This window comes from Mobula hypostoma, chromosome 4 (genome assembly GCF_963921235.1).
Source record: "Mobula hypostoma chromosome 4, sMobHyp1.1, whole genome shotgun sequence".
NCBI classification, from domain to species: Eukaryota; Metazoa; Chordata; class Chondrichthyes; order Myliobatiformes; family Myliobatidae; genus Mobula; species Mobula hypostoma.
The window spans coordinates 27,084,244-27,097,522 of NC_086100.1; the positions used below are offsets into that span (position 1 = coordinate 27,084,244).

The 13,279-nt window shown below is 40.7% G+C and overlaps 1 protein-coding gene across 14 annotated transcripts in view; it reads right to left on the bottom strand.

Moving 5' to 3' along the window:
• The window catches only part of trip12 (thyroid hormone receptor interactor 12), a 161,240-nt gene that overhangs the window by 6,440 nt on the left and 141,521 nt on the right, over positions 1–13,279 (bottom strand). For all 14 annotated transcript variants that reach the window (XM_063045452.1, XM_063045444.1, XM_063045454.1 and 11 more), the window contains 3 exons: positions 10,587–10,751; positions 9,950–10,114; positions 8,511–8,624 (listed from right to left, as the gene is read on the bottom strand). In XM_063045452.1, coding sequence (XP_062901522.1) covers positions 8,511–8,624; positions 9,950–10,114; positions 10,587–10,751 — 444 coding nt within the window. The remainder of the gene's footprint in view (positions 1–8,510; positions 8,625–9,949; positions 10,115–10,586; positions 10,752–13,279) is intronic.

A 13,279-nucleotide genomic window follows, 5' to 3' on the forward strand; every position in this document is an offset into this window, starting at 1 on the left:
TAATCTGTATTCTAACAATAAGCAACCTTTAATACATGCCACATTTCCCTTAAAACCATGAAGCTGTAACCAGCCTGTTAGATGACACCTTGTTAATTGCCAACTGAAAATCCAAACACACACATCTACAAATTCTCCTCACATTTCTGTAACAACATTTTGTCACAGGGAAGGTCAGGATCAAATCACAACTCTAAAAATAGAACACCGTATAAATTAAAAAAGGCTGCGAAACAGGGATGTGAGGGTAGAGGATGAAGTGAATGGCTTTGGGTTCCTTTAGCACACAGCTAACTCACCAGCTGAGATATATAGCTCTTTGGCAAGCATACCTTGCTGGATTACATTTCATGACCTTTCCAACAACTCAGAATGCCATATGTAGACAGCAAGGAGCAACAAGTAAATTTTGAAGTAGCATAGCACAGATAATTAAGGACTGCTGAAATAGCCATGTCTAAGATAATTAGATTTCTAAATGCTTTTGCAAGTTAACTATACATTTAAAAGTTGCTTTTTACACCAGTCACCAATTTTATTTGGAAGTGCTACAGCTCAGTTGATTTCAAAGAGATTTAGGTTTTAACCCCGTTCATGAACGAGGAGGATTCCAGAGTCAATAAAATGCAGATTTCTGGGGTTAGTACATGTAAGAAAAACCATCTGTAAAAAGGACTGCTGTCTTGTTCATATCATTCAGTTGACTCCAGCACTCATCTCTCGATTTACACAAATTGCTGGAAGCATGGGGAATGACTGGATCCAGAGATTAATTCTGTCTCGTTCAGGGTGGACTTACCGTCCTACAAGGAATCCTTGTATCAATAGTCTAATCACAGCAGAAAAGAGTTACAAATGCAACACACGACAGTGATGGAGTATGGCAGTAAATCTCCACATAAGTTACAAACTATGATATTTTGTGACAGTCTTGGTTGATGCTTTAGTAATATGAAATCAAGCAAATGTACAACTCTTAAATGTAGTAAATTGATAATCATTAAGACCTGCTAGCCAGAAAGAGTACCAAAACATCTCAATATCACACTCTTTTTGTCAGTTTCCACTCCAGTATTGTAGGTGGAAATGTGACAGATAATGTCAGTATTGGACTTAGCTCTGCTGGGCCAAGTCAAGTGAGTTTACAAACATCCTTGGCTCAGGGCTCATCCTGAGCCCTGTGGCTCAGAAGGGGAGGGAAAGGAAGAGGATGGCAGCAGTGATAGGGACTCTATAGTTAGGGGGTCAGACAAGCGATTCTGTGATGCAGGAAAGAAACGTGAATGGTAGTTTGCCTCCCAGGTGCCAGGGATGTTTCTGATCATGTTCACGATATCTTTAAGTGGGAAGGAGAACAGCCAGAGGTCATGGTACATATTGGTACCAACGACATAGGTAGGAAGAGGGAGGAGGTCCTGAAAGTAGACTACAGGGAGTTAGGAAGGAAGCTGAGAAGGAGCACCTCAATAGGTGGTAATCTCGGGATTACTGCCTGTGCTATGTGACAGTGAGTAGAGGAATAGAATGAGGTGGAGGATAAATGCGTGGCTGAGGGATTGGAGCAGGGGGCAGGGATTCAGATTTCTGGATCATTGGGATCTCTTCTGGGGCAGGTGTGACCTGTACAAAAAGGACGGGTTGCACTTGAATCTGAGGGGGACCAATATCCTGGCGGTGAGGTTTGCAAAGGCTATTGGGGAGAGTTTAAACTAGAATTGCTGGGGGGTGGGAACCGAACTGAAGTGACAGGGGAAAGGCAGGTGATAGAGAAGGGACGCACTCAGACCGATGGTTTGAGATGTGTCTATTTTAATGCGAGGAGTATTATAACCATATAACAATTACAGCACGGAAACAGGACATCTCGGCCCTTTTAGTCTGTGCCAAACTATTACACTCACCTAGTCCCACCGACCTGCACCCGGCCCATAACCCTCCATTCCTTTCCTGTCCATGTATCTATCCAATTTAACTTTAAACGACAACATCAAACCTGCCTCAACCACTTCTGCTGGAAGCTCATTCCACACAGCTACCACTCTCTGAGTAAAGAAGTTCCCCCTCATGTTACACCCAAACTTTTGCCCTTTAACTCTCATGTCCTTTTTTATCTCCTCCATTCTCAATGGAAAAAGCCTATTCATGTCAACTCTATCAATACCCCTCATAATTTTAAACACCTCTATCAAGTCCCCCCTCAACCTTCTATGCGCCAAAGAATAAAGACCCAACTCGTTCAACCTTTCTCTGTAACTGAGGAGATGAAACCCAGGCAACATTTTAGTAAATCTCCTCTATACTCTCTCAATTTTATTGACATCTTTCCTATAATTCGGTGACCAGAACTGTACACAATACTCCAAATTTAGCCTTACCAATGCCTTATACAATTTCAACATTACATCCCAACTCCTATACTCAATGCTCTGATTTATAAAGGCCAGCATACCAAAAGCTTTCTTCACCACCCTATCCACATGAGATTCCACCTTCAGGGAACTATGCACCATTATTCCTAGATCCCTCTGTTCTACAGCATTCTTCAATGCCCTACCATTTACCATGTATGTCCTATTTTGATTAGTCCTACCAAAATGTAGCACCTAAACTCCATCTGCCATCTTTCAGCCCACTCTTCTAACTGGCCTAAATCTCTCTGCAAGCTCTGAAAACCTACTTTATTATCCACAATGCCACCTATCTTAGTATCATCTGCATATTTACTCATCCAATTTACCACCCCATCATCCAGATCATTAATATATATGACAAACAATGGACCCAGTACAGATCCCTGCGGCACACCGCTACACATTGTCCTGAAATCTGACACACAGTTATCCACCACTACTCTCTGGCATCTCCCATCCAGCCACTGCTGAATCCATTTTACTACTTCGATATTAATGCCTAACGATTGAACCTTCCTAACTAACCTTCTGTGTGGAACCTTGAGTAGAATAAAGCGGATGAGCTTAGAGCGTGGATCAGCACTTGGAGCTACGATGTTGTGGCCATTACAGAGACTTGGATGGTGCAGGGGCAGGAATGGCTACTTCAAGTGCCAGGCTTTAAATGTTTCCGAAAGGACAGGGAGGGAGGCAAAAGAGGTGGGGGCATGGCACTGTTGATCAGAGATAGTGTCATGGCTGCAGAAAAAGTAGTAGTCATGGAGGGGTTGTCTATGGAGTCTCTGTGGGTGGAAGTTAGGAATAGGAAAGACTCAGAACTCTACCGGGTGTTTTTTTTTTATTATATACATTACCACCCAATAATACCAGGGACATCGAGGAGCAGACAGGGAGACAGATTCTGGAAGGGAGTAATAATAACAGGGTTGTTGTGATGGGAGATTTTAATTTCCCAAATATTTATTGGCATTTCCCTAGAGTGAGGGGTTTAGAAGGGGTGGAATTTTTTTTAATATAAAGGCACATTCAGGCAGGTTTCTTGACACAATATGTAGATAAGACTACAAGAGGAGAGGCTGTTCTTGATCTGGTATTGGGAAATGAACCTGGTCAGGTGTCAGATCGCTCAGTGGGAGAGCATTATGGAGATAGTGATCACAATCCTATCTCCTTTACCACAGCATTGGAGAGGGATAGGAACAGACAAGTTAGGGAAACGTTTAATTGGAGTAAGGGGAAACATGAGGCTATCAAGACCCTGCTGCCCCCCTCACTGGACCCCCTGCAGTTCACGTACTGTCCCAACCGCTCAACAGACGATACCGTTGACATCACCCTCCACCTGGCCTTCACCCACCTGGACATAAAAAGACACGTACATTCGAATGCTGTTCATAGACTTCAACTCAGCATTCAACACAATCATTCCTCAGAAACTGATTGGAAAGCTGAGCCTACTGGGCCTGAACACCTCCCTCTGCAACTGGATCCTAGACTTCCTGACTGGGAGACCTCAGTCAGTCTGGATTGGAAGCAGCATCTCCAACACCATCACACTGAGCACAGGGACCCCCAGGGCTGTGTGCTCAGTCCACTGCTGTTCACTCTGCTGACCCACGACTGTACAGCAACACACAACTCGAATCACATCATCAAGTTCGCCGATGACACAACCGTGGTGGGTCTCATCAGCAAGAACAATGAGTCAGCATAAAGAGAGGAGGTACAGCGGCTAACAGACTGGTGCAGACCCAACAACCTGTCTCTGAATGTGAACAATACAAAAGAGATGGTTGTTGACTTCAGGAGGACACGGAGCAACCACTCTCTGCTGAACATCGACAACTCCTCCATAGAGATCGTTAACAGCACCAAATTTCTCAGTGTTCACCTGGTGGAGAATCTCACCTGATCCCTCAACACCAGCTCCATAGCAAAGAAAGCCCAGCAGCAACTCTACTTTCTGTGAAGGCTGAGAAAAATCCATCTCCCACCCCCCATCCTCACCACATTCTGCAGAGGTTGTATTGAGAGCATCCTGAGCAGCTGCATCACTGCCTGGTTCGGAAATTGCACCATCTCGGATCACAAGACCCTGCAGCGGATAGTGAGGTCAGCTGAGAAGATCATCGGGGTCTCTCTTCCCGCCATTACAGACATTTACACTACACGTTGTGTCCGTAAAGCAAACAGCATTATGAAGGACCCCACGCACCCCTCATACAATCTCTTCTCCCTCCTGCCATTTGGCAAAAGGCTCCGAAGTATTCAGGTTCTCACCACCAGACTATGTAACAGTTTCTTCCCCCAAGCCATCAGACGCCTCAATACCCAGAGCCTGGACTGACACCAACCTCCTGCCCTCTACTGTGCCTATTGTCTTGTTTATTATTTATTGTGATGCCTGCACTGTTTTTATGCACTTTATGCAGTCCTGGGTAGGTCTGTAGTCTAGTGTAGTTTTGGTGTTGTTTTACATAGTTCAGTGTAGTTTTTGTATGTTTCATGTAGCACCATGGTCCTGAAAAACGTCGTCTCATTTTTACTGTGTACTGTACCAGCAGTTATGGACGAAATGACAGTAAAAAGTAACTTGACTTGTCTTGACTTGATCAGGCAGGAACTTGGAAGCCTAAATTGGAAACAGATGTTCTCAGGGAAATGTACAGAAGGAATGTGGGAAATGTCCAGGGAATATTTGTGTTGGGTTCAGTGTAGATACATTCCAATGAGACAGGGAAAAGATGGTACAGTACAGAAACCGTGGTATAAGAAGGCTGTTGTAAATCTAGTCAAGAAGAAGAGCTGACGAAAGGTTCAAAAAACTAGGTAATGATAGAGATCTAGAAGATTACAAGGCTAGCAGGAAGGAGCTTAAGAATGAAATTGGGAGAGCCAGAAGGGGCCACGAAAGGCCTTGGCAGACAACATTATGGAAAACCCCAAGGCATCCCAGAAGTATGTGAAGAGCAAGAGAATAGGATCAATCAAGTGTGACAGTGGGAAAAGTGTGTATGGAACCAGAGGAGATGGCAGAGGTACTTAATGAGTACTTTGCTTCAGTATTTACTATGGAAAAAGGATCTTGGTGATTGTTGGGATGACTTGCAGCAGACTGAAAAGCTTGAGCATGTAGATATTAAAGCAGAGGATGTGCTGGAGCTTTTGGAAAGCATCAAGTTGGATTAGTCACCAGGACCGGATGGGATGTACCCCAGGCTACTGTGGGAAGCAAGGGAGGAGACTGCTGAGCCTCTGGCAATGATCTTTCCAACATCAATGAGGACAGGAGAGGGTCCGGAGGATTGGAGGGTTGCGGATGTTGTTCCCTCATTCAAGAAAGGGCATAGAGATAGGAAATTATAGACTAGTGAGTCTTACTTCAGTGGTTGGCAAGTTGATGGAGAAGATCCTGAGAGGCAGGATTTATGAACATTTGGAGAGGCATTATATGGTTAGGAATAGTCAGCATGGCTTTGTCAAGGGCAGGTCGTGCCTTACGAGCCTGATTGAATTTTTTGAGGATCTGACTAAACAGATTGATGAAGGTAGAGCCGTAGACATAGTGTATATAGATTTTAGCAAGGCATTTGATAAGGTACCCCATACAAGGCTTATGAGAAAGTAAGGAGGCATGGGATCCAAGGGGACATTGCTTTGTGGATCCAGAACTGGCTTGCCCACAGAAGGCAAAGAGTGGTTGTAGACAGGTCATATTCTGCATGGAGGCTGGTGACCAGTGGTGTGCCTCAGGGATCTGTTCTGGGACCCCTACTCCTTGTGATTTTTATAAATGACCTGGATGTGGAACTGGAGGGATGGGTTAGTAAATTTGCTGATGACACAAAGGTTGGGAGTGTTGTGGATAGTGTGGAGGGCTGTCAGAGGTTACAGCGGGACATTGAAAGGATGCAAAACTGGGCTGAATAGTGGCAGATGAAGTTCAACCCAGATAAGTGTGAGGTGGTTCATTTTGGTAGGTCAAATATGATGGCAGAATATAGCATTAATGGCAAGACTCTTGGTAGTGTGGAGAACCAGAGGGATCTTGGGGTCCGAGTCCATGGGACGCTCAAAGCTGCTACGCAGGTTGACTCTGTGGTTCAGGCAGCATACGGTGCATTGGCCTTCATCAATCGTGGGATTGAGTTTAGGAGCAGAGAGTTAATGTTGCAGCTATATTGGACCCTGGTCAGACCCCACCTGGAGTAGTGCTCAATTCTGGGTGCAGAGGAGATTTCCAAGGATGTTACCTGGACTGGGGAGCATGCCTTATGAGAATAGGTTGAATGAACTCGGCCTTTTCTCCTTGGAACGACAAAGGATGAGAGGTGACCTGATAGAGGTGTACAAGATATTGAGAGGCATTGATCATGTGGATAGTCAAAGGCTTTTTCCCCAGGGCTGAAGTGGCTAGCACGAGAGGGTATATTTTTAAGGTGCTTGGAAGTAGGTAGACATCAGGGGTAAGTTTTTTGTTTGTGTTTTTACATAGAGAGTGGTGAGAGGGTGGAATGGGCTGCCGGCAGCGGCGGTGGAGGCGGAAACAATAGGGTCTTTTGAGAGACTCCTGGATGGATATATGGAGCTTAGAAAAATAGAGGGCTATGGGTAAGCCTAGGTAGTTCTAAGGTAAGGACATGTTTGGCACAGCTTTGTGGGCCGAAGGGCCTGTATTGTGATGTAGGTTTTCTATGTTTCTATCCTTGAGTTTCCTGTTGACCTGGAAACTGCATTGCTCGAGACATGACCTTGCCCACTGAAGGTCACTGAGCATAATTAGAGCTTCTTTGTTGGGGATATTGGCCTGGGAGAAACTCCTGATACTTTTTCACTTATCCTACAAGTGGATTTGGAGGAGTCTGCAGAGATAATGGTAGCATTGCTCCAGTGCTTTGACCTGGATCGCAAGGGTACAGTACTTGAGATGCAGTCTGCATCAAGTCTATTGTACATGAGCTTCATACTGAATTTTAAGTCTTGACCAAACGTCATTTCCCCTTGTATAATAAAGACTGTATTGGTGAATTCCATAATATCTTTGATCAATGACAGGCTTTTCTCAAGATTTGGCAAGAGGGCGAAGTCTCATCATAGATCTTTACTGTTATCAGATAGCACTGTACAGCAACAGAAAGTAGGTAAGGAACCAAGGCCCAGTGTTGCCTACATTTCAGAGAAAAGAGTCAATGCCTTGCAGCTTGGCCTTCAAATATTCACACACAAAGCTATCATTTCCAGTTCGATGATAGCAGCTTGGGTTATACCATTTATCCTGTAAATAAGCTCCACTTCAGCAGGAAGCTCGATGATAGCAGCTTGGGTTATACCATTTATCCTGTAAATAAGCTCCACTTCAGCAGGAAGCTCTTTCGGAGGTCTCTTCACTCGACTCTGCTGGGAGCTAGTTGAAGGTGCGGCACATCATTATAGCAAGCTTGGGAGAGAGAGAGAGAGCTGGGACAGATCGACTTATACTCTATTGCTATCTATTGGTTCTTCAGAGGACAGGTTACAGAAAAGCTTAAATAATGATTTTGTATAGTTTAGACATCACCTCAAAGTATAGTTGCTTTAAGTAATAAAATACCACCTAATCTTTTAGATCACTCAGCCATAGCATTAAGGCAAAGTAATCACCACAGGCTTGTATAACAATAAAATGTGTTGCAACAGCTGACGCTTATGACAATTTACTATCTGTAAAAACTTAATTATCAATACATTCATAATCCAATGTGATATTTTTCTACAGCAATTATAGCAAATTCAAAAATAGCAGTCAGCTGGTTTTTCACAACAGCGCAATGCTTTCACATCTCCAACCAATATTCAAGTATTCACTGTATTCTTAAAGATATCAATTTAATTTTTCTCTATTGTTCACAAAATAATTTTTAAAATAGCTATGAACTAAAATAATTTAGACATAATAAATTGCTACACCTTTAAATTAGTAGACCTTAAGCAAAATAATACAGGATCAATTCGGAGCGCCAGAATGAACTTTACTATTTCAGGAACTGTTTATTACTCGCATGCATTTAAAATAGTTCCAGGTGAAGTTGCTTTTGATAAGTAGATGACTTAGAAACTAACCTCCTCGGGGTAAAAATACTGTAAATGATGGAGTGGAAAAACAGACTCAAATCCATCTCGAAATGATTCAAACTGCTTGGAAACTCCTTCATTCAGGGTCCAGTACACCACAAGCTATAGGGAATAAATACATCTTCAGTTTTGCTGCAGCACAGTATATGATAATGAATCTTTAATGTAAAGACAAATTACAGTGATGAGGAGACCCTGAAGATAGGCAATAATTGACAGTTCTGCTTATAAATAGAAGATTAAGGGGAGGAAAGCAAGTGGGGGGAGCTTCCAGAATGTTGGTCCAAGATGCTTCAATTAATAACAGTGAGCAGTACGGGAATGTAAAATGCCTAGACAAAGGTTAAAAGACTATCAGGAACCACATAGGTCAGCAAGCAAAGAATGATGATGAGTAAACAATTAGGATGAAACATTCAAATTTAGGACTTTGCAACAAGAGGAGAAAGTATTGCATAGATTGTGAAGTATTGGTAATTTTAAAATGGAGTGCCTGAAATTGCAAAGAACAGTTACCAGAATGTTATTTTGCATATGCCTAGAAGAGAGATTAAGCTAGAGATCAGAGTTATTGGAATGAAACTAGAAATATGGAGATCCATATTAATTATATTAACTTAGACAAGCAACTCAATACTCAGAAGAATTAAATCCACAAAGACATGCAAGTGAATAATTTCATTTGTAGAATGAGATTTCATTGATCGATCTGAACACAACACTACCTAGTTGAGTGTTTGAAACTATTAATGGTTTCTAAAGCTGCTCTCAAATAACTAATGGCAAACAGGTTGGGGAAAATGTTTTAATGCAAATAGCTTAGTAAATGATCATGGAAAGCTTAATGGGGAACCAAGTTGGACCACAACACTTTATATTTTAAAAACTGGACATGCACAAAATTAAAAGATGCCCAGTTAACTGATGCCACTCTGTGCATGTGCAACTGGTACAATAGCACAAATGGTACATTACATGCTATCGAACAGGAAATTACAATATAATAGGCATTAAAATTATATCTGAGACATCTGAAAATATAACAGGAAGGCAATAATAACCACAAAAAATAGATTCCAGTTAATTAGGCCATTGATTAAACATGGGCTACCACTTATTTGTGACAAATATTAAAGAACAAAAACTAATCAAGAAAATAACCGGGATTCCCATTTATTTGGGACACTATGCTGCTTAATTGTGACAGGACTGTTGTCGAACAGTTTCTAACTCGCTTCAGTTGCATGCGTGACTTCTGTGGTTGTTAGACACTACACTGTATTTAGAGCGAATAGTTTTTAAATAGCATCAGTTGTACGTGTTTGTATACAAAAGCAGTGAAATTTTGTCACTGAATGAAGCTGAATCTTGCCATGTACCTTACATCATAGAAAATATTAAAAGCAAATGGAAACCAGTGTACATACCCTGAGGTATTCTTCCAAATTATGTATGGTAACAACTGTGTCCTTCCCTCCCTTTTTCAGTTCAACATTTGCATACCCAGGTAGTGTGAAATCCAGACCCAGATCTTCAACAGAGCAGCCATTCATATTAAGGCTTTCCAGAGCCTGTTGAAGACATTCTTTGCTCTATCAAAAAATATACATTGATAATATTAAACATATTAAAGCATTTGAAGTGTCCTCAACACCCATACTTGTTACACTTGTCTTAATTGACCCCAATGAATAGAAAATTTAACACAAAACAAACAAGGAAGACACCTAGAGAAAAATCCTAGTATAATTGGCAATGACAAATAAAATGGGCTTTCCACCCACTAGAACATGATCCATTTTCTAACAACAGTATGCATTTTTTATGCAAGTGACACTAAGGAACAGCATAGCATTAAATTGCTATCACCTCCTTGTGCTAGCCACTTGGCACGGTATTTATACAATGCCACTTCCTGACTAATTCTATCATACATGTACAGGTAGTATATTTTAGCACTATAATTTTTGTCCAGTTACAGTATCTTATTGCTTAAAGGTTTAAGATGTTAAGGGTGCAGGCAGTCTGTAACAAAATGGGAAATTTTACAGTTTTCATTCTTACCTGTGATCTATCCTGTTCCAATTTCTTTTTTTGTTTTATAATATCTTCAAGGTGGCAAATTGATTTTGCGACTACTGGATCAATGTTAAAAAGGTCATGGGAGCAAAGGGAACTTTCTTGCCGAAGCATCCATTTGTAAAAAGACAAGCCAAGAGGTAAATCCAACTGTTCAAAGCATGAAAGAGGAAATTCAGTTAGTTCTTAGCAATAAACAAAAGTTAAAAACAATTTCAATAGCACTATTCTTATGCATAATTCATTTGTAGATTTAATTATTAATTCCCTGAGTCATTATGTTATATTATGTGCTTTACACCCTGGTCAGGAAAAACATTGTCTCGTTTGGTGGTATACATGTACACAGTTAAATATTAATAAACTTGATTTAACTTTAGTTCTTGAATATGGTTTGCATTGCAGTGGGGAAAGTACACCAGTACTCAATGTTGCACTTTGCAATAAGCATCGTAATAAGCCACAGTACTGTCTCAGTTAAAATGATGCTACGCAGCTTGGGACATTCCCAAGTCTTTGTACATCCTTCCTGTGGAATGCGTAGGTTTTCCTTGAGGTCTCTGGTTCCCTCCCATGATCCAAAGATGTACTAGTAAATTAAATGGTCATTGTAAATTGTCCTATGATTAGGTTAGCGTTAATTGGGGTTGTTTAGATGGCATAGTTCGAAGGGCTGGGAGGGCTTATTCCATACTACCGCTAAATAAATACACAAATATTGTTTTAAAATCTAAACGGCAAGACACCAGAACAAAAAAAAATGGAATCTCACTAATTGAAGCGTCTATGTAAGCATACCATTGGAATTTCATATCTGCCACATATTACATTAGTAATCAGTAATTAGTAATCATTACGGATGATTGTACGTTCTAGTATCAATTGTTTGGCGACAATAAAGTATAAAGAGTATAAAGTATAAAGTTATTCTAATTCAGCTAGAAATCAGATTTTTAGAACATTAAGCAGTCCATATAGTTTAAACTTAAGTGTATTCAATTGTATAAAGCAATTATTGTCACACCAAGGATTTGTGACTGGGAAAAATATCTTTCAAAACATGACCACATTTAAATTCTAAGATCTGAATATTTCGAAGAGTAAAGTACTTCATTTAAATATTACAGATGGATCTTTATTCAAATTAAATATCTTGAAGCTGATATATTGCAGTAAATTATATTCATTTGTCCACTTGGCAGTATTTTAAGTTGACAGTTAGTTAGAACTGGACCAATACTTCTAATGCCTTAAAATATTCTTAGTAAATTTCAGTTGCATCACACTTTCTACAGACTAACTTTAAAATCTCAGGTTGTAAGTTGTTGCCAGATTACTCCTTTAGTTGTGCCATAAATAAGAAAAATCTCGTTCACCTAACTTGTCTGAATAACCAATTGAAATACGCTTTGTTTCCTTTACTAAACCACTTAATCTTCCCTTATATTACGTTATTTTAATGGGACATTATTTTTCAATAACTCCACAAAATAATTAACATCCACAGAGAAAAATTCAACTTGTGTATTATGTCCACATAAAACAGAATTTTGCAGGAACCTGCAATAACAGGCTACAATACAAGCAGAGAGCACATACAAAATGGAACTCAGCATGTGGGGCATTTTGGCCTGAAACGTCAACTGTTTATTGCCCTCCATGCATGCCTCTGACCTGAGTACCTCCAGCACTGTGTGCTGCTCAACATTTTCAGCAACTACAAATCATACGTCTCTAATAAGCAGAGAGAAACCGAATTTTCCTCGTGATATTAAACCTCTCTTGCTTGGTTCTTTCCATTTTACAAATCATATTCAGAGCTTACTATATATATGCTATTGCTTGCCCTCCTGTGTTCAGTTTCGTACACTGCAAGCCAATGCAATAAATTTGAATACCTTAAGTATTTTTCTGTTCACGTTCCATTAAACAAACATTTAATTTTACAGCCAACTAAAAGATGAATACTAAGTATTAGCTAAGGAGTTCATTCAAGGGAAAAATCACATTGATTATGCTGACCTGCAGGAGCCTTATTTGGTGTAACGTACAGGTTGAATCTTCCCACCCAAGGAAGAATAGACTTGCTATATTATCAAATGCAGCAAATGTTCATCCAGTGACAAGTGTTTCATATGAGAGATCAGAGAGATAATCTCATTGAAATATAGAAAATTCTTCAAAGGCATGTCTAGGCTTATGTCCTCCCTGGCAAGAGTGTCTAAGGGATAGGCCAGGGATGCCCAACTTTTTGCGCACCGCAGACCAGTTTAATACTGACGATATTCTTGCGCCGGCCGACGGGGGTGGGGGGGGTGGGGATTCAAGTTCAACAGTGCATAACAGGGAATGAGGAAAAGTGCAGATGACTCATATCGTTTCATATCACCAAATCATATCGTTTCCTCGCAGCCCGGTGGTTGGGGACCACTGGGATAGGCCATTTACGACAGAAATCTTTAGTTAATATTCCCTATCCAAGAGGAACATCAGTGATGGAGCACATTCAAGACAGATGGTTAGGACTTAAGGGAATTGACAGATATGGAGTCAGTGCAGCAAATTGGTGCTGAAGTAAAAGATCAGCCATAATAATGAAAGGTGTATAGACACATGCAAATAGCTTATTTGAGTTTTCGCCTTTAACATTCTTATTGTCTCAAAATTGGAAACATGAA